Source organism: Aythya marila (genome assembly GCF_965140915.1).
Source record: "Aythya marila genome assembly, chromosome: 14".
In the NCBI taxonomy this organism is placed as follows: Eukaryota; Metazoa; Chordata; class Aves; order Anseriformes; family Anatidae; genus Aythya; species Aythya marila.
Genome location: NC_139055.1, coordinates 4,991,562 through 5,013,754, shown reverse-complemented (window position 1 = coordinate 5,013,754; position 22,193 = coordinate 4,991,562). Strand labels below are relative to the sequence as shown.

The 22,193-nt window shown below is 39.5% G+C and overlaps 1 protein-coding gene across 1 annotated transcript in view; it reads left to right on the top strand.

The window, feature by feature from the left end:
* Nucleotides 1–22,193, top strand: part of SLIT3 (slit guidance ligand 3) — a 522,803-nt gene that overhangs the window by 261,073 nt on the left and 239,537 nt on the right. Inside the window, exon 6 of the mRNA XM_082771405.1 lies at nucleotides 8,236–8,307. Coding sequence (XP_082627531.1) covers nucleotides 8,236–8,307 — 72 coding nt within the window. The remainder of the gene's footprint in view (nucleotides 1–8,235; nucleotides 8,308–22,193) is intronic.

The window sequence follows — 22,193 nt, the reverse complement described above, 5'->3', positions numbered from 1 at the left end:
ATAGAGTACCTTGCTCCAGTCACTGTCTCTGGGTCTTACTGTCTCATCTATTAGAGGAAGAATTAATTTTCTTGATAATCCTTGGTGAAGCACTAAAGACCTAGATTAAATGCCACTTAAAAAGAAGTGTTATTGTCATTTATTTGTCAGAAGCTTTATCATATTTCTAGAGGAGTGCTTCTCTTCCTTAAGTGCTTCCTCTGAGTCCACTGGCCATCATTTGCCAATTCCTGCTCCTGAGCATACTGAAAGTTGAATGTAAAGACACAGAGATACAATTTGATTTTTCTGGTTACATTCCAAAGGATAAAATAGGTGCTGCTTTCTAAAACAAAAATCTGATTTGTCTCAAGATGAGTGGTTTCAGAATAAAGGTCTCCTAAATACTGTCTGATCAGTATTTAGTCAGCATTTTAGAAATGGCAAGAGGCAAGAGAAAATATTTGCCCTTAAGAGATCACTGAGACACAGATCATTTAGAATTATAAAAATATTTGTTAACTTTATAAGGAATAATCTGGTAGATTTAATTTTCTGGGTTTGTTTTGGGTGCGTTGACTGCCAAATGTAGTACTGTGTCTAATTTAGTGAAACTGAGGGCTTTTGTTCATCTGAAGTGACTGGGCTTTTTTAAAACCTCTTGCAAAGAGTACACAAATGTGTGTTCTCTGTTCTCATAAGCATTTAGAAAAAAAAAAACAAAACAACAACAACACTTTACTGAGAGACTCCTGTAATCTCATTAAGACAGAAGTCATGAACCTGTCCAAGTCCATGCAGGTTGGAGCTATTGAAGAGTTTTTATTAACAGATGGCTTTTAATTTGGTCTTGGAGAAGGAGAAAGATTTTGCTAAAATAATTATCTACCACTGAGGTCTTTTTCTTCCTTGATTGCTTATCTAACACACTTTCCCTGTCTTCAAGCTCAGGCTCAACACATATTCAGTGTTCCAGTGTGAATGTCTGTGCACATCTATATGACTTGGGTTAATGAGACTTTGTGAAGCTCTGAGTGCACATTGCAGTACCAAAGGGTAGAGTTACCATCTATCACCTCTCAGTAAAACCTGATCAACAAAGAAATCATGGTGTTTGTCTTCTGCAAGCTTAGCAGTAGTGCATGACTGTGTGAAAGTGCTGAGTACTGGTTTAATTGGAGTCTGTGAGCTAAATTCCCTCCCTTAAAACAAACAAAACGAAGCCAGAAAGAGTTCCTCAACAGTTTCCCAGAGCATGAATTGATATTTAGCTGTATTATGTAGCAAAAGCACAATCACCTTGAATAGCTCAGGGTGCAAAATATCTGTAGGACCTGCTCTTGTTTTGCAGAACTTGGATGCTGTCAACATCTACACTTTTACTGCAATAGTAGCAGCAAGATATTTCTTCCCTTTAGAAAATCAGCAGCGATGCCACGTTTCCAGCAAGTAATTCTGTACAATACTGCTGTTCTTAAGCTCTTGCCTTGTAGCCCATCGGCAACAAAGCTTATCCATTTTTCCTTTTAGACAGAGAGCTATAACTGCTACTTTATGATAGGTAAATACCATCTTTTGCAGTGAACATCCTGAATGAGAGAAGTTGTGGCTTCATGGAGTGCGTGAGGCCCCTCCTGAGGATGGAGGTGCTGTTGTAAGCGTCAGGCTTGCCACAGCTTGTCCCTATTGCTGTTGGAGAGAGGCATTTTGTCTATGCTTTTCCCACCTGGAAGATGATAAATATCTTGAATATGTCTTGCATATGTCTTACAAGGCTCAAAGTAATTCAATTGTCCTCAGCAACGGAGTCAGTTATTTGTTAATCCAGCTATAGAACAGGAAAAACCCTAATATTGAACAGCTTTGCAAATACTAGGACAATAGCTCCAAGACAGGAATAGCAGTTAGCTGTTGAAAGTATTAGATAGTATCTTAACCATTAAAAAGCTGCCACACAACTTTGGCTGAGCAGAAAAAAAAATATTTTTCTCTTTTTCACTGTAAGTGAAATACCGATTTAACGCGATACAGAGGCTTATTAAAAGTTGTGGTTGAACAGATGTGCAGATCTTATTTCCAAGTCTGCACCCTTGAGCTCATGCGTGCTGGTACTTATACCTCTAGGCACATTTGCCACACAAGGAGTTCACGCCCATTGCTTGTGTACCTGGTGATCACTCTTGTGTCTCTGTCTTCTTAACACACCCTTTAAAAGCACGACAGCCTTGCAAGTGCATGCTTATTACAAAGAACACAAATCTGCATCCTTTTCCACTGTTTCCTGAGAATGAGTGACTGGAGCTGGGTAGGAGGATGTCACCAGATTAGCTGTAAGATTGCTCACATCTTTGAAGGGACATTTTATCAATGGGCAAGAAGAAACTAGCAATTAGAAGGGCATCTGTACTACAGCCATTCTGCTGCTGGTTTTATGGTGTTGGTCATGCTGAGCTAGAGGCTGAGCAAGGATTGAGGCATTGCAGGTTGTTGTGGATTGTAATAGGAAATTTGGGAGAAGACAAATCTTCCCTGGGAATGGTGCACCTTTAGCCAAAAGAAAAAATCTCTGCCCATATTCATGTTCTGTGCTGGCATTGTTACAGCAACGTTGTTTCCCCTATGGATTTCGCCTTTGATTTCATGTGTTACCCCGTTTTGTCTTGCAGACTCTTGCCTTAGTATGCACTTTGCCCTCTCTTTTCACCTTCTGGAAGTTACCTTCCATCTGACTCTTGCTATATGAAAAAGCTGACTTGCTTATCTCTTATTACGGGTTATTGAAGAGATACCTATTCTCTTTAGATTATGATCTCTAATTTTCCCTGTCTGTGGCTCTTTAACTCTGTAATTGGGTTATTTAATTCAGAAAAATGTAGGATAGAGTTGGTCTATAACATGCTGTATGATTTATTTTTTTTTTAACAAGACAAATTGCAGTCACCAGTTTGTATTAAGAACGTGCCCTTTTGCAGAGTAATTCTGCCTGCCTTTAGCCTGGTTGAAGGTAGGCTGAAGAATAGTCCATAGCCTTTAATACTGCAAAAAATCTCAAGAGTATTTATTTTATTTTACTTTGGTAAATGCATAAGACTGAAACACTTTTAGCCCAGAAATGCAGTTTGGTGGAAGGGTGTGAGCAAGCTACCGGTATGAATTAACTGATTCTCATTCTTCTCAGCCATGTGTGCTGTAACTGGAGTGAACCTAGTGTGCAAAGTATCTATTTCTTAGCACTGGTGGTAGCCATCACATTTTCTTAAAACCAGCACCCAGACCTTTCCATTGTTTGCTTAGCAAAATAAAACTGAACATAAACTTCCCAGTAGTAACATGTCAGGAAGTGATTGCGGGAAGCAACGGGTTACTTTGCACTCCAGCTGTATACAGTTGAATCAATCATTGCTTGTCATATGTTTTTCCATCAGCCACTGTAAGAGTTGTGTGAGAGTTCTCTGTGGTTATTCCAAAGGCACAGTAGAATTGTGGATAAGCTAGAAGGTACTTGAAGGAATCGTGTTAGACTAGATTTTCCCTTCTCTTTAGGGAAGTTTGTGTTCCCTAAAACTTTGTGAACTTTGGTTCCACATGTAATGGTTAATTCTGTGAGTTTCCTGTTGTATTCTGCAATCAACATACAGTGATATGTTGGGAAAGATACACGGTAGGCTGTGAGCCATTTGCTCACAGGTTTTTTTTATGTCTTATTCAACTCCTGTGACATTCAGGGGAAGTCCCATTCTTGAATGGATAACAGCGGACAATGATTTCTCCTTCAGCCTTTTTGAGCAGGAGAAATAATATGAGTGGCATTCAAGCACAAGAAGTATTTCCCAGACAAGCTGCTTTTCAGGCTGTCCTTCATTTAAAAAAGGGTTTTGAACTTCAGAATCTGTATACCAAAAAAGATGTGGAAAATAACTGGTAAATACACAAACACATATATACATTTTTTCCTCCTTTAAAAGGTAGATAACCTAAGCAAAATGCCATCAATTTTGATTTCCATATGCTACATCTAATTTTCAGTACCATTGTAGCTTTGGAAGCTGTATTGAAGTAGCTATTTTAATGTTTTAGATCAGTAGTCACAGTGAAGACTCCGTGTTCCAATTAACTGATTTAAGTTCTGTCACCGGCAAATTAAAAAGCTAAGGGGAGGGGAGTGTAATGTATTGTATGGTTGTGTTAAACAGTTGATGTTTCACTTAGGATGCAACAGATAGCAGTAAAGCAGGAAGCTAAAAAAACATCTGTAGCAAAGACTACAGAGGCACTTAGAAATCAGCAGTTTGGGTGTTTTTCCTTTCCAGTCCTTTTACCAATAAGGCTCTTGTAAGTCACATCTGAAGATCAGTGAAACAACATTATACTTGCAGGGGGAGATAATCTCTGTCCAAAGCATTTTAGTTGAATTAAAATAAAAACCAAAATATCCATTGACTTGCGCCAACTCCTGCCTGAGTCTGGGTTAGATTAATGTGTGATGTGCCATGCAGTGAGGGCAGGAGAGCTACAGCTGCTGGGCTATGGACACTTGCAGTCAGATCTTGAAAGTCTCCATGGCCCCATTTGCCCACCTGTGCACTGCGAGCCCTGTTCCTTGGGGGCCGTCGCTGCACCCTCCTGACTGTGCAAGCTGCTGGCTGCTCCAGGCCAGCATCATCCCCTGCTGGGTTCTCACAGTGGCTTCCTCTGTGATCTGTTACCGCGGCCTTGGCCAGCAGTGTCTGTCAGACAGGACAGCTGTGGGAGGGAGCAGGGGCTGCTTCCCCAAAGAGCCCGGGCCATAGTGAGGAGTGGCTGCTTTCAGAACCTCTCAGCCGTCCACACCTCTTGACAGTTGTGTGGCAGGTTGAACTGGATGAAACTTGCCTCAGGTTATTAAAATCCCCAGAAGAATAATTAAATTTGAACACATTTGTTTGGCTCAACATCGTCTGTACTTACCAGGAAGCAAACGCAGGTGTGTCTGTTGTGGCTGAAGGGAAGTAACAATGTCCAAGGAGGGATTTTTATGAATCAAGGGCAAGTTTTCTTTCCCAAACCACCTGACCATCAACACTTTTGGAGAACTGTTTGGAGAACACTCAGACAAGTCTTTAGCTGAGGACAGTAACCATACATCACTAAATAGCTCTATTTTTTTCCCCTTGGTTTCCTACAAATTCATCACAAGGTGTTGGGCTTGCTGCTTCCTGTATAAGCAGGACCTTTATGAACAACAATATGCTAACACAGCATAGTGCTTAGGTCATCTGCTTTTGTTCAGTGCTCTCTCTATTATTGTCTATTAAAACAAGGATTTGGGAAATTGAATGTTTCTCTAAAGCTTTTTCAATACATTTTCTCCTCAAGGATCCATCGTGGATCAGGGCATGGAATTCATCTTCTGTTATGAATACATGCGGCTTAAAACCTTTGCCTAAGAAATAGGAAGTACATCAGCTATCATTTATTTGTCTTCAGGTTCATTGTTTATTTTTTCTAGAATATCACAATTCTTTATTGTCTGTCTGTTTGTGTAGTGTTTTGTTTTGTTTTGTTTTGCTTTGGGGTTTGTGGCCTCACGTTAGTTTATCTGTTTTTCTGTAGTTACTATTAATAACCAATGCTTATTTTACATACTGTCAGGGACAGTTTCCCGTTATGTCTGTAATGAGAAGCAGGGAATGAAAAGCTGGAGCTCTCTGATAAACTGTGTGGACAAGTTGCTCATTACAGCCCTCTACTCCTAGCAAATTTTGTGAAGTGCATGGGCTGAGCCTGGTGGAGTTTGTTTGCTTATGAAAAATGCTCAACAGGAGTTCGGCACATGGTTAGGAAGCAAGGAACGCTTTTCCTAACCATCCCAAAAAGGCGTGATCATAATGGTGAGAAGGCAGTTATGGAAAATGAAGCATGCAGTTGTGAATTTTCTTCCGTGCTGCAGCGCTAATACCATGCAGGTTGTCAGTTGTTCAGACTGCTAGAGATATTTATGAAATCGGTACACGATACTGGAGATTTAGAGAGGCGGTATTGTTAGCTAGAGAGTGCCTAAATGGAAAATAAAATTAATGCAATTTATGAGAAGATTGTCAGAGAAAATCAATCAATTTCCTACAATCTCCTGTTTTTGCCTTACTGCAGGGGAGATTGGAGCATAAGGAGAAAGCAGTGATATAAATTGGCCCTTTCAGACCATAATAATATTAGAAAAAATACTTTATTTTTATTTTTTTAAATTTATTTTTAAACCTGATTTGAAATAATGCACAATAAATACTGGACAAATGTAACTTGAGGTGTTGGTGGGTTTGATTTATTTTGTTTCATCTTGCACTTCTACTTTTTCAATCCCTTTCTCCTTGAGGTAGTGTAGCTTTTTTGCCATCAGTTCTTGCTATTTTTTTTTTTTTTTTGACTTCCTGAGCAATTTTGTCACACTTTCACCATTGGCTCAAGTTCTGCTGTGCCTCACTGTCACACGTAAGTGACTTCTTGTCCCAAAATCCATCTTCAGCATAAGATTTCCTTCTTACGTGTCTGAAAAGCACTTTTCTTTCTACTCCTCTGCCTTCGGGTTGCCTGATCATTTGTCTGGGTTGAAGGTCTCTCTTTAAAGAACTAATATTTTGTTGCTAGCAAAAGAAAGGGGAGGTGAAGGAAGGGTCAGGGTGTGGATCAGTGTTAAACAAATTGTGAAGGTCACAAAGAATTTTAATCTGGCTTGAAAAAGAGACTTGTATCCAGCAGCACATTTTTGTTTGTGATAGTCTGAATGAACAATTGTGGCTACTTTGAGAATTTGGTGTAGACTGCATGACTGGTATAAATTGAATTAGTCTCATGACAAGGACATAGTCCCCTTTTTTTCTATCTGCCTGATGGAAAACAGAAGAAAGCCCTGCGTGACACGTCTTGACCTGCAGTGTCAATGTGGGCTTTTGTGACAGGCTCTGATTTCTGGCCTTTCATTTGATCAAGCCAATTTGGTGGAGGCTAGAAAGGAGGCTTGCTTCAACACAAAATGTACTTACAGCAAAGAGTATCTGGTGGCCAGTACAGATGACTGCCTTTCAGTCTTAATAACCATCAGAAAGCCAGGCTTTTTCTGAAATTGGGGCGAAGTCTTGGGTTTTGTATGACAAAGTGACACAATCACACCAATTAAAGTGCTCTGTAACGCCCTGTACTGAGGTATCACCTTTCTCTCTCCTTTCTTCCAGCCATCCCTGTGCCCTCCGTTTCCTCCTTTTGCTTATTTCTTCCATTTTTCTCTCCTCACCTGCTGCCTTCCTTTCATCTTTCTATCCTTAGTGCTTCCCCCCACTTTGTACCCAGAACCAGAGTGAAATCTCTCCCTGTCTTCCATGCCGATGGTGCTCCAGCAGACAAATCACTGGGAGCACTCCTTTTCCTTAGCATGATGACATCCCAGCTCTCTGGTTCTGTGCCTGGTTCCTTCCCACTCCCAGTGCCTGTTCACCTCCCCCTGTTGTCTCTGGCAGGGGTTGCATGATGGGAAAATTGCGGATGAAATATTTATAGTGCATCAAAGAAAGGGAAACACAACTGAATGCAGCTTAAGTAACAGAACCTCACAACTTGCGGGGCTTCTTGCTCCACCTGCACTCACCGTGTAGATGTAATGGTTGAACCTGAAATGTTTTCTAGCATTTAAAGTACCACAAAGACATTCTGAATTGCTTTTTTTTAATCAAAGTTTAAAATTCTGCTCTTCCCACTGACACAATGCAGTGTTTGTTCATTTTTAATGCATTGTACCTAGATCTTTTTTTTTTTTTTTTCCCCATAAATTTACAAAACAATCTAGGTAATAATTGCCATGGTTTTCTGGAATATTAATTTCAATTAATCTGAAAATGTGTAACCCAGTGTTTTTACAGCTCATAAACAGTAGTGTGGTGAGAAACATTTGCATTTACGCTATGGGGTTGCAATTTTGAGGCATAAGATTTATCTGCAGGTACTGTGACAGTGTGTCACAGCATTGTGCCTGTTTCATGCCCACATTTCAATTATGTTTTCTGAAAGGTCTCAATTTGTCTCAGACTCCGGTGGTTTTGGTTGGACAGTCATTTCAGCTCATGCCACAGACCTCTATGGAGACAACAAAAATTTAACGTACGTGTGGTGTAACAAATTCAGAAACATCTACTTTTCTAAGAATGTTTTGTTCCATTACATCACGTACATTTGAGAAATGTGTTCTTTTCATTAACATAATTCATTTTTTTCTCTTCCCTTATCCAGAGACCTCAGTGAAAACCAGATAAAAGGAATTCCTAGAAAGGCCTTTCGAGGAATCGTAGATGTGAAGAACTTGTAAGTAACCACTTCATTAATATATGTGGTAAAGAAAATTATCCCTTTGTGGTGAAGAAAATTACCCCTAGGTTACCTCTGGCAGTTACTATTCAAGTACAATGTGGTCAACTCTGCAACACAAAAGGGAGCAGTGGACCCTGCTGTGAACAGCAGGCTGTCATCAAGGGCCCCACGCGCTACTTTAGTCCACACGCACACTGTGAAACACACCTGGGGAAGTTTTGAGCAAATAAAAAGGTACACTTAAAGGCTTTACCTCTCCCTGTAGTGTTGCTTCAAAATCCAGTGAAATCATGATCCAAACCTTAAAGCATAGCCTTTTGGGAGGTGAGATTGAGATATTTTGCTTAACTAAAATTTGACAGTCTTTTGAAAATTAATGTTTTTTTACAAGCAACTAAAGGAAGAAAAATTGCTTTTGCTGTTTGTGTTAATGAAGCTTGTCTGTCTTAGATTGGCCTTTGCCATTTTATAAAATCTAGTTATAAAATTGTGTATAGAAAGACAGTTGGTTCTGTATTTCCAGGGCTGTTTATTTTGTGTAATAGAAATGCACATCCATGCACAAACACACCATTGCGTTTCACCAGTGAATACAATGTGGATTGCAAAAGGAGATAACAGCCAGCAAGCTGGCAGAAAAAAAGCAGAATTTCCTGAGCAAGCTGTCAGCCATGCTCAGAGCCATTGGTATTAGCAGAGTTACCTCACCAATAGCTCAGGTGGAATCTCAAACATAAAATGCAGTAAGGGTAGCATAAATAGTGTGGATTTTTTTACTTTACTTAGCATAAAAATCAGCTGAAGGGGATATAAAAAGAAACACATCTATGAACAGCCTGGCAACATACTTGTCCTCTCCCCTCCTCATTGAACCTCCTAAGTTCCCAAACTAAACTTTTTCTACAGGCAGCATGGAAACTGTTAAGGGTGGTCAGCATGAGTCAGAGCACCACCACATCTGCATCCCAGGGCCAAGCCTTTCTCTGTAATAATGCTGTATTGCAAGTGTTGTCACATCACTGAGTAGTGCAAGGGAAATGGTGCTACAAGACAAAAGCTGCATCTTACCTCCCCCAGGCTGGGAAAAATAGGCACAGGAGCAATGCTGTGAGATGCTCCCTGCTTTCTCTGAGCCCTCTGCAAGGTTCCCTTGGACTATTTGGCATAAGGAGAATGTGAAGACTTCTACATGTCATGTAGCATTAACAGCTGTTTCTGCAGGCATTTGGCATGCTAAGCTTGTGATTCTTCAATGGTTTGCTACTTTCTTCTATTCAACAGTGAGTTCAGATTTTCAGGCATGGTGGCTTTTTTCCTGAATGCCATACTGAGAAAGCACCTCTTAAGGAAGTACGTTACATTCATCTAAACCCAGGCTTTTATGTTTCCCTTCAGTGGAAGAGTGTTAGAGGACCTGTGTGAACAGGTCTAGTTCTTAAGACAGGAAGAAAGAGTGAAAACTCCGGAGAATATAGCTTATCGAGGGGAAGAGTTTGTGGATTTTAGACAAAAGCACAATGCTTTTGTCATGTTAGAGTGAACTTTACTTACTCTGTGTAATCTAGAGGAACAATAGATGGTGTTTTGTTTCAGAAAATCTAACTTTCCCAGCCATAATTCACTGTTAGTTGTCTAACTTCATTTAAAATAGCAAAGTTTGCATTCAGAGTTGATTTACGCCTCTCTGGTGAGCTGTCAGAAAAATCACAGGTGTTCTTTGATTTATGCAGCCAGCCTCAGCACAGAAGGAATCGGGGTCTCACCTTTGCGTGAGCTGATATCAAGGGATGGCTGGCTGGAGTACTTACACAGACTCTATAAATGTCAGGATCTAAAGCTTTAATAAAAATCGTGACTGTCAAGTTAGGCAGTATCTATTATTTTGCTGTAAAAGGCACAGTATCAGAAGGGCTTCCTTGCAGTCACTCTTTCCACCTTTCAGCAATACTGATGTTATCCCAGAGACAAAATAATTCTGGCTGGAAGCCACCTCTGGAGGTCATCTAGTTCAACCTCAAGCTCTGTAGGAGCACAGAGCCCAGTGCTCTAATTAACAGATCTGCTTATTTCAGCCACAAGTCCTGATTATTGTTTAGACACGTAGCAGGAGAAGCAGACTTTTCACTAAGATCTGCGTTTACTTCTTGCTAATGAATGCTTGAATTTTATGTCCCGAGTGGTTCATTATGATGACCATTACTTCCAGTCAAAGACCAGTGGCCTACAAGTTGCTGAGAAAAAATGAGACAAAGTCTTGCTGTTGGAAACATTAAAATTTCTGCAGCGTTAACTGAGGGTGTGATGCAAGTTGAACAAAGTTAATATTTAAAACCTTAAGCAGAAAGCTTAAACATGCCAGTTCCCATTCTCAGCCTGGCTTTGGCAGCCAACACGCTCCCTTCAGAGTCACAGAAATGACCATGCCAATGAGCACGAGTGTTTGAGCACCTAGAGGAAGAAAATGAGTCTCTGCTTTTCAGTGCCATTCAGCTGTTCGAACACCTGCACTGCTAATCTCCTGGTGGCTCTCTGTCTTATATGCACTAATGTGATAGCAGCAGGCTTGGCTGTTTCTATGGTTATAAATTTGCAGATTTATTGTACTGGTTCAGAGTTCTTTCAGCCTATAAAGCACGTTTTTAAGGGATCTTTGAGACTTAGACAAGAAGCAGCTACATATTCCCCCATACTCCTCAACCTTTTCTAATTTATCCTTAGAACTTACGTAGGAAAAGGCTGGCATTGAATTATCTCTGTTTTCATGGCATAACATTTACCATGGCCTCAAATTCTAAGTTTCATGGAAACAAAAAAAAAATACCTCTGTAGGTATTATAATAGGAACACACAACTGGTAGATCATATTAAGGGCTCCAAATTAACACTGTTTTTAACATCAGCTTGGAAAGGTTCCCTTCATAAAAATTGTACAACAGTTGATGCAGGAGACTAAGGCAGGGCACAAATTCCCTTTGGATACAGGAAATACACAGTGCAGGGGCTTAGTAAGAATTAGAGCAGGTGCTGTGGGCAAACTCAGCAAGAACAGCCCTACCTCAGCATGGCCATAGCAGCGAGCCCCACAAAAGGAGTATAGTGGTGTAAACTGACTGACTGCGTGCTGCTGCATTGCTGGGGAAGGACAGCAAGATGTTAGGGATCACTGTCTAGCAGCAGGACTGCAGAACTGGAAAATACAGTTTTGGCCATTTAGAAAAATTAAACATTAAGATGATAGGAAAGGAAAAAAGTAAGAGTTAGAGAAAGCAGTGTTTTAGGATATTTTTCACCATGCCTTTCTTTTTGAACGGTGAAAGCTTTTCATCTGTTATTCTCTTAGCAAAGCAGGGAGCTCAGGAAAATGGTCTCACATTAGGGCTATGCTAAATAAGAGCTTTTAAATGTCATGGAGGCCAATGTTTTGCACAAGACAGAGACAAAGCTGAGGCTGGTGAAATGAGGATTTAAAACTCCCAAGGGGGAGACATTTAGTTGTGTGAATTATTTTCATATGAAGAGTTTTCTGCCATTTGACTGTGAAATGCAGAGCAAGAATCTGCTCGGAGAAAGAAAAATCTAGTGAGTTTATTTCTAATTAAAATGTAGAAACAATTATATGGCTTTTAGAAAGTCTCAGGAAATGTCCATTATGAATAATGCATTTATATAGAAATCTGGCATGAATTGACACTTTGCAAGTATTGTAGAATAGATGCCGAAATGCTGCTCACTGGTCGGATAAAGGGTTGAACAAGCAAGGGCAAGAGAGAGCCAGTTTGCAGTGCACACCTGTACTCAATTTCTCTTACAGAACAGGAAATGTTTCTTGCAGGAATCTAGCCCCAAGTAAAAACGCTTATTTCAAGAATTAAAGAATATAGATTTGGGTCTTGTTGAGCTTTGGGCTAACTCAGCACTGTCAGCAGTGGTCTTCCATCATAAAAATATATAGAGTCGCTGCTTGGATTTCTGCACGTTTCCCCTGCTTGTTTCACATCTTGGCATCCAGCTGAGTGTTTCTCTGCTGAAGCATTCCTGCAATTTGTGTTGAATTCAGCCTGCCCAGTCCACTTTGCTGAGGGTAGGCCAATTACCAGAACAGGAATATGCAGAAGTTGAGTCAAACAAAGATCCTGTACTAGCAGAAGCCATTCTGTGAAGATGCTGCCTGTGCATACTGGCGGTGAGCTCCCAGCTTTTCCTCTCATTGTGCTCTCTTCAGCGCGGTGAAGCTGACAGTAAGCAGTCGAGCTGCATGGGGATCACAAAGCATTGCAGAAACAATCATCTTGGAGCCATGATGATGTCAGGGCTAGTGGTTTTGTAGGGATCACTCCTCCATAAGAAATGCACAGGACAGATTTAAAAGATCTGGGCACCTTGCTGCCCTGTGTCCTTTTGCTGTCTCCTGGCAGAATTTTGGTCCTTTCTTTTTGCAGCATTGCAGTAAGGAAAATCAATAGGTTTACCAGCAAGCAGAGAACTGTCTGAATTAAAATGGCAACACTCTGGCTGTGTTTCTCCAAGCCTTTGCTCTTTTGCCACTCATTCTGATCTTGCACCTTCCAGACTGAAGGAAAAGCTACTTCTGTAAACAGTGCGAGTGCAGGCGAACATCTGGGACAGGCAGAGTGCCCTGACGTGCTGTCAGCACCTCTGCCTGCGCAGCCTCCAAGACTCACACCAAGGAGCAAATGCTGATGGCAGGGCCAGGTGGTAGGAGCTGGCCCGTATCTGTACCGGTACAGGACCACGGAAATGGACTGATTGAGTGAAAGGAAAACACGCATAGGTGCGCAGTGTGGTTGCAGGGAGAGCAACAGTGCAGCGGGGTGAAGGGGGAGTCAGGCTGACGGTGAATGCCACACAGAGCTAGAGCCACCTTCAGTTACAGTTACTGATACATATGCCTTGGGGTTTGTTTGTGTCATTTCTTGTTCTTGAGTCACTAGAACGCAGTGCTGTGTATATCCATCTTCTGTCTTTTTCCTTTTATAGGCTTTTACTAAAAGATAGAATTCTGTAGCATTAGGATGCAGAAAAACACAAGCTGACAGGTTTATCTGCTATGATAATGTGGGCCCATTGCACGTGTCCAAATATTTTGCAGCCATACATAGGATAATAGCTCATATTACTGCATCCATATGCCACTTTCCATATATCCTGGGGCCATTTGGGAAATTGTGGGTAATGTTCTGCTCTATAGCCCTAAAGATTCCCTTGGAGGAAGAAATTCAACGTTTAGTGTGTTTAAAATATGCAGATATATGTCAGTACATATGTAACATTTACCATTTCAGTAAGTCAGTACACGTTTATCTTCTGAGTAGTTACATTATCTGTCCAACATAAAAAATTAGAGCTATATAAGTAGTACTAAATATATTTGTGACTATTGGTTTCAGTTTCTTATTTGCTAAATGGCTTTTCTTGGAAGATACCCTCGCTTTTTCTGCATGCACCTACTATTAGCATTGATCCACATGAGTTTTACAGAAATTAAACATCTAGATTGCACATTCAGGTTTTGGAAAAAGCTGATTTTGCCCTTTACATTGAAAGGTATCTTGCATTCACCTACACAAAACAAAAATGTTCCTATGTCATTTTTTTTATCCATTGCAACTCATCACTGCAGAGTGTATTTTTAATATTCACCATTCAGCTATAGAATAGGAATAATAAAATATACCTGTCAAATTAATTAAAATGATGAATAAGCTCAAGAAAATGATGATTGATACGTGTGCAGCCATTTCACTAGCAGAAAGAAAATGATTGTGAATTATTTACTGTATGTAAATATTTAGTATATCTCCATGAAAGGTTGTACTAGAAACTAGTAATAGGAACTACAGGCTGGATTCTCGAAGGAAACTATTATTCTGAGCCCTCTGAAATTTCTGGCTTAGATTTCTTGACATTTACGTACAGCCTTCATTTCTACTGTTGCTTTTGCAATAAATAAATAAATAAATAAATAAATTTTTTTAAAAAAAAAAAAGGAAGACAAAAGTTGGTGAGATTTTCCACTTGTTTGGTGTAAGATCTGGAATAAATCTACTGAAGTCCACGCTTGACCTTAAGTAAAAGCAATGAATGGCTGGAGGAAAATCAGTTACTGCATGGTGGCTTGTGCATATGCTTATGTATCTTTCAGTAGCCTGAACAATAGGTGTCAGTACATGATGATGTGCATAAAAGGCACAGTATATTTTTAATATCAATAAATTCAAATTTTAATAGCATCAACGTGAAATCTGTCCCATAATACAAATTTCTTTGATCTCAGCTGGTGTTTTAAAGTGTTTTCAGAGCTGGCAAAAGAGTTCAGAGGTAATGAAACCAAGTCAGATATTTGGAAATACTTGCTAGAGACAAACATCTTGCAGTCTTTAGCAGGTGAAAAGATGAAGAAAAAATACGTTAATAATTAAAAAAATTGTTAATGATTTTCCCTTCTGTTTGTAAATTCACACTGTACTCCTTCACAGCATACTCCTTTCTATCTCCTGTATTAGTATTCACTGTGATAGTGACTGTAAAGAATTGAAGAGATACCTCTGTGGCCTTCACGTTTGCTTTCCTGAAAATTCTATTGTAATGCAGCATTATTGTAACTTTAACATGTTACTAGCTTTCCTCTTTCCATGGAGAAACATCACCTGCGGTGTAAGTTAATTTTATAAATATATTAGTTTGAGCTTTTGCCATCTGTTCTACCTCTTATAAACGCAAAATGCATGTATTCCACAATTACCCCATTAAAAAGACATGATTGATTGAAATGCACATGCCTGTTCCCAACACAATGCAGAATGCATCTAAGGTGAGATTTACAAAACCAAGCACAAAGTCTTACTCGTAAGTGGACAATTTGCAATAGTGGTGTTTATTTCCTTACGTCTTTGCTTGGTCTCATGCAGAGGGCCAGCACGCCAAGCACACAGAACTTCATTGCCTTATTGGCCTCTGAAGAGTCATGCCCCGCTGTTGCAGGGACTGACTATGGCTGCATATCATAATTTTGCTTGGGGAACTGCTGCTAGCTATACAGCCTGAGGACAGTTTGGCACAGATGCTGCTTTCTTTCTGCTTTTCTAGTTCATTCAGTTCTGAATCATTAACATTTAAAATCTACCTTTCTAAATAACCTGTCTTCTCCTATTTTTTAGTAAAACTTGGAGGCAAAATGCAAGAAAATCTGAAGGCTGTGCAGCCTGACTTCTGGCAGGCAGGGAAATGTAGGGAGGAATTGCATTTTTGCATCAGTCCCCAGCTGAAGGTGCCTTACTGCTTGCCCTGTCCCTTTTACAGCAGGAACATCACAGCTGCCTTGGAATAGTGCCTCCTGAATAGCCGTGTTCTCTACCAGGTTATCATGATAGTCAAGCAATGTTACGTTTTCCAAATGTCATTACAATCCCGACACTTCTGCATGTATCTGTTTTTGCATCGTAAGGAGACATCATTATTCAAATTTGGGAATAAAGTTTAGAGGAATTTTTGCACTGTCTGCTGGTGCTAAAAGGTCCCAGTTCAGCAGTAATCTTGCTAGCTAGTGAGCCAATTTCAAACTTCATAGAAAACTTTTTTGAATGCTCTGCAGCAGTGTTGTGTCAGCTCTTCACCTGGCGAGCTGCAGGGATTGGTCCCAACCTGCAGCATTGTCCTGTTTTACGAGAGGGGCTGCCAAAGAGAACACTGCTGGCTTTCTGTGTTCCTGAACAACCCGGGATGGTCCCAAGTGCATAAGGGCAAAATAGCAGAACTGTACACAGACTAATAAGCTGCAAATTCTGCAACACGTGATAAATACTGGAAAACTCCAGAACTATTTAGTGAAGTATTTAAATGTTTGCTGTATTTGCTAGTACGATTAGGCCATGCTCACATTTTTTAGAACACATCTTGGTTTATGTAATCCCCTTTCCCATGTCCCTAGCTAATAAATAAAACACCAGGTGGATTAGCCAGCACAGAATGATCTTAAATCTGTTGAATGTGCTAAACTACCATTTGTATCTCACTTGAGATTGATTTCACAGGTTTGAAAACACACCACTGATGTGTTTTAAATGAAAACACCTGCATTAAGTAGAGTGGCTGTCTGCTCTGTTCTTCTGTCCCATTGCGTTTCAGGGCGTATTTGTTTTGTGGGTGCCCGTGGTTGTGGGCTCGGCCAGCCACGAGGGACCTGTCACCAACAACTCGTTAAAAGCCAAACCATCACTGCCAAGAAACACATTTCTTCACTGCAAAGGTTGCTTTATCCTAAATAAAATGCCAGATAAATAAAAGCAGAAATACCTCTTAAGTGTGCTCTACCAATAAAATAGAAGTACATAATCCAACAGTATGTAGTAGTCTAGAATATCTGTGTTGGTAGCATTTAGTATGGTGACATTTAATATTTTTTAAATCTTTAATATTTTGATGAGAATCAGAGCGGAATACCTCCATGATAATGCTATACATAATTTTGATTCACTCAATTTTTTATTCATATGTCCACTATAATTTTCAGTATCAGTTTTCAGACAAACCACAGATTTTAAAATATTTACTGCAGGCTTAAGATAAGCATAAATACCAATTTTATATTCTTATTTTCAGGAAATGCATTTGAAACATCATTTAGAGGCTGCACTTTCCTTGTTCGCGTGGTAAAAGCCTAACACTGCTGACAAGAAAGACAAAGTGTACCACACAAGCCTAAGCTGCCCCTTCCATCTCCTTCATATTCTGTTCTGATCTTTCCTGTGCTTTTCATTTTGCATAATTTATTGCCTTCGCCTGCCTAAGAGGGCTTCTTCTGCAAATTAGTAACGCAGCTCTCTAAGGTGATCGTCAGTGGGGGCTTGAGAGCAAGCCAGAGACCTGCCAGGAAACCAGCGCCTCTGCCCAGCGATGGGAGCAGATCGCACAGGAGGCTGGAAAGGTTTAGCAGTTGTGTCTGAGAAGTCCAGGCTTGACAGTTATTTTTAAAATTTGTAGTGAGCTTTCTGTTTGATTAAGGGGAAAACAGTTTAAAAAAAAAAATAAAAATTAAAAAAAATATCAGGAATCTAGAGATAGAAGCTGTATGCAATTATTTTGCTTAAATGTCACATCTGCGTGAATTTTTAAATGAGGCCACAAGCTCCATGTCCCCAGCTTGGTGAGGGAAGACCTCACCGCTGGGTTTGAGTGAGGTCCCTTATCTGGTGTTTGAGATCAACTATAAAAAGTTACTGTGATTGCTGATATTTCCAGGGATTACTTACCTGCTTACATATTTTGCTGAGATCTGCTCAGTGCTTTCTGGGTTCATTATTCGTTATCCTAATGAAGCATAGATAAATTTGATGCAGCACCCATGCTGCAGCAATGCTTTTGTATAGAGAATAATGAATAGCAGATTTGGCCCTTTTCTGGTTTAATAGTCTTACAAAAGTCTCTTTGACAGAAATGTGTTCCAGAAAATACCATGATTTAAAAACGGGCTATGTGGTATTCTTACTGTCCTTTTGATATAAAACTTGATTAAAATGGGATGTGACATCAGCTGAAAAAAGTATGAAAATCAAATTTTCTTTATTTTGTACTTTTTTAAGTGAACCTATGCCTACAGTTTATCTTTAGATAATTTATGCTGTCTTTGTGCCATACCTTAATTTTGAATACATTTGTTGAAAATTTCCTGTAGCATTCATCTAGGATTGTCAAAGGAGCTTTTATTCTGAAAGAAAAAAAAAAAAAGTACTGGTTTTAATTATAACTCTAAATAGCTTCATAACCACTGTGAACTCTGAATTTACATCATTTTTATGATAGCCACACCATTCCAGGTTTATTGATTTTGTCATTTGCTTCATTACATTTAATGCAAACCTTTTGTATGGAATTATTCTGGTGCTGAGCTGGGCACGGAGGGGTCAGCATGTGTAGTCTCTAGCCAAAACAGCACAGCAATATTATTTCAGTGCAGACTCCACAAATAAACATGGGTTGTAAATACCAGCAGAATAAAGTTTGCCTTCTCCCCTCGACCTTTCCAGTTGGACAAAGTTAAACCAAAACTTGAGGCATCTTTCCCCTCCACACACCCTGCTGGGTTTCAGCAGGACTGCAGCAGTACAGGGCATGTCCCCAGTGCTGAGGGTCCAGAGGGGGCTTGTGGCAGGGTGCAGGCACCGCGCAGCCCCTCCAGTACCACCATCTGCTGGGACTTGTCTGGCACGAGCAGCCCTGAGCAAAATGGGGAATTTGCCTCCAGCAAAGGGGCCTACAGGGAGTGCTGACCTGCTGCCTCCAAGAAGGTTTGAAGAGCCAGTATGCGTTTTGGGTTTCAAGGCTGAGATACCACAGGTTTCTGCCATCTCAAGCTGTTTTACCATTTCATTGGGATTAAGTTTTGTGGTTTTTTTTTTCATCTTGTAAATAGACAGCAGTGTTTTTGGATTTGTTGTTGGATTTTATTCACCTTTTAAAGTGAATAAAACAACTTTAATTCTTAATGCTGCGTCACTTTTCTGTTTAACGCAATTGTTATTTTTAAAAATTATTTCTTTTTTAAAAAAATGTGATGAATAAAGCAGTCCAAAACAGGTAGATGAATTAGTAGATGAAGTAGGACTTTTTTTTTTTCCATGAGGCGATGAGTTAGGTGCAAAAGTTAATTTCAGTAATTGATCAGGGAACTAGATTTCTTGCCCTGTTCTTCCTTAACCACAGAATAAGATGGATGTTCCCCCCTTCCTGACCCCACCTTAGAAAGGCTGCTCCTTGCCTATTGTCAGCGCTCAGTTCAGCTGCAGCTTTCTGTGTGAGAGCAGAACTGGACATTCAAAACAACAGCAGAGCCCATCTAGTTTCTTGCCACATTCAAAGCCCAGAAGGGAATGATTATGTTGCTCATTCAGTGATTCTGTCTGTTGTATGGCTTCACTGTAGTGCAGTTGGGTGGCTCCATGAGATAAAGTGACCACAGGAAAATAAAGCTACTTGCTATTCAGTTCAGGCTGAAATTGTTATGTCTTGAAAACATTTTGGAGGGGGAAAAAATGTAATGGCATAATTGTATTTTACAGTCTTTTAATCATAAATGGGGTTTATATGAACATATGTTCACCATGTTTATACAGCAAGTGGTATTATACAGTTCTTTTATGCAACTAACGTGCTGCATCACTCAAAAATTTACTCTAAAGAAGTTGAGATCATGTAAATCACACAAGGATATTAAGAAGATCCAGTGAAGCATTCTTCTTTTCTTTTATTTAAAAGAATAATGTTTGTGTTTGCGATCTGCAATGTTTACTTCAAATGTAAAAGGAGGATCTAACTCTAAGTGAAGCACAGAGGGAGTCCTCAGACACTCAAATATTTGTTATGAGATTAATAAAAATAATGTAATGGTGATGATCTAGGTGTAAATCTGATAGTAGCATTAACAAAATACATCTGAGGTTGGCAATGATAAAAATCCTTTTGTTTAAGACCAGATGACAGAAGGTGAAAGCAAGATAGAGGCATTGGAAAGGGCTGTTAGATGACCATCTCATTTGTACAGCTGATTTCTGCTACAGAATATCATTTTCCTCCTCTTTTTTTTTTTCCTACCAAAAGCCTGTGGGATCTAATTTTGCTTTTGTTTACCCTTTGGTAGTCCCATAAATGTCAAAGAAACAAACGAGAGAATCCTATCTTCATGTAGAAGTAAGCTCTGCTTCAGTCCTTTGTAGTTTTTAAAGCTCTTTTTTCGAGGTACTTTTTCCAAATCATTGAACAAAGGTACAGTAACGCTCTGATAATATTTGTGCACAGCTTGTCCCAGGTGCTATTTTCACACTTAGAATTCTTCTTCCTTTCTCTTGTTTTACCGGAAAAGGTGAGGATTTCTTAATCCTTCTTTTGAAGGAACATGACTTTCACTAGTGGTCAAGATTATTTCACAGTGTAATTTTGGCTCAATATCCTGTGAGTCAAAAGTTGCTTAGAATACAGTTGTGATATGATACTAGAATACGACATTATTACTTTCCCCTAAAAAAAGAAGCCATAAATTAATTCTCATTTAAATAGCTAACCTGATGTGCCTGGATAGAGCTGTGACATGGTGCCCAAGACTTGCTAACGCAAATGGTTTGCAGAGATTCCTATAAGCTGTTCTTGCTGCATTTCCAGGTGTATGACACATCCAATGTACTGCTCAGCACAGCAAAGCATTGCTTTTTGCTAATGTTAAAAACTACTTGCCCTGATGTGGGAAACGGACCCTTCTGCTTTTGAACATTTGTATTTGAACAAAGTTGAATTCTGCTTTCTGCTTTCTTTTTTAGCCCCATAGACAAGTTTTACCCTCAAAACTGCTTTACTTTGTATTTAATTGATATGGTTAAGCTCAGCTGTTATGCAGCAGCACCTATGGGTTATGTCCTGCTTTTAAAACTGGACTTGCAAGGAAGATAACTGCAGCAAGGAGGTTGAGTTGGTTGTCTGGACTGGTCCCTGAAGAACAGGGCTAGCAGTTGTCTGAACTGTTTTGCTGGGGATTTACTGGGGGTGGGGTGTTGGGTTGGGTTGTTTTTTTTGTTTTCTGTTTTGTTTTTTAGCTCTTTGCTCTGAACTCTTGGCTTTTCAAAGATGTGGCTCTCATGCTTCTCATGGAGCAGCTGGAAAGCATAATTAAGGGTTAATGCTCAGGCGCAGGGAAGTGGGGGGGTAAGCAGCGAGCTCTTGTCAATGAGTTAGGCAAGCTGCACTCTCAGCAGAATGACTGAGAAGGATGGGAGAAATGTGCTGTGAAGCCAAGGTTGTGCAGGTATCCTCTTTGCCTACTTACAAAAGATTTGTTGCTTTGATTGCAAGGGAGAAAACTTGGGCTTTTCTCTGCCCATTTTATTTAAGTGCTTTCACATTTCAATATGTTAGACATTTGAGATTTTGTTTAAAGGGTCAGCTAAGGTAACTGGTATGCTCTTTTCATCCAAAACTGCTGCCTAATCTTACTTGGGAGTAAAAGTTTTCTTGCACAAGACTTCCTTTTTGTTATGGCAATCCTGGCAGAGGAAGCAGCTGTCTATGCTATGAATAGATTTATGGATTAATGTCAGGAAAAAAAAATAATAATAAAAAAACCACCACTTAGCAAGAAAGTTTCAAAGCCATATGGATTAAGTTGAGTTTTAAGAGTCTCTGCTAATGGCTTCAGTTTTGTTAGGATTGTAGAATCATTATTCAGAGGCTGATAAGTAAATGTGAATGAACAGTTTAGACATGTAGCCATTTATTTTTAAGAAATCACAATGTCTAAAATGACCTGGAGGTTGGTGTTATTATTTTTCAAATGACATATTTTTATTCAGAAAATGAAAACTAAGATACCTGCAAACAAAAATATTGAAGTCTGTATCTTCTAGGGATTCTATTTAAAACCTGCAATATTTCCTGTTGAAGTAAGGTATAAGTAAGCTATAAAAATTAGTTGACCATATTTCTAATAATAAACCTCTCTTTCTCTCTCTCTCTCTTTTTTTTTTTTTTCTCAAATTAAGAATATAGTTAGTTATTTCATTATGCTGTTTTTACCAGTTTTGAATGGAATGGATTAATTCTTTCACATTTGTGCTCATTAAAAATCCTGCTTTTATATTTAAATTCTGACTTTTAAGTTACCTTACTAGAGCCTCCTGCAAGACAGAATAAAGCCCTTTGGAGGCGACCTATCGTCCTGTTTTGGCAGTGCATGCTGTCTTGGAGATCATGGTTATCCCTTGGTACTGGGATTTCAAAACCACGAAGTTTCAGATCCCGGGTCAAGTTATTCCAACAGTTAATCTCATCTTGCTAATAATGATCCAGAAGGAAAGATAAAAGAAAGACTTCGTTACCCA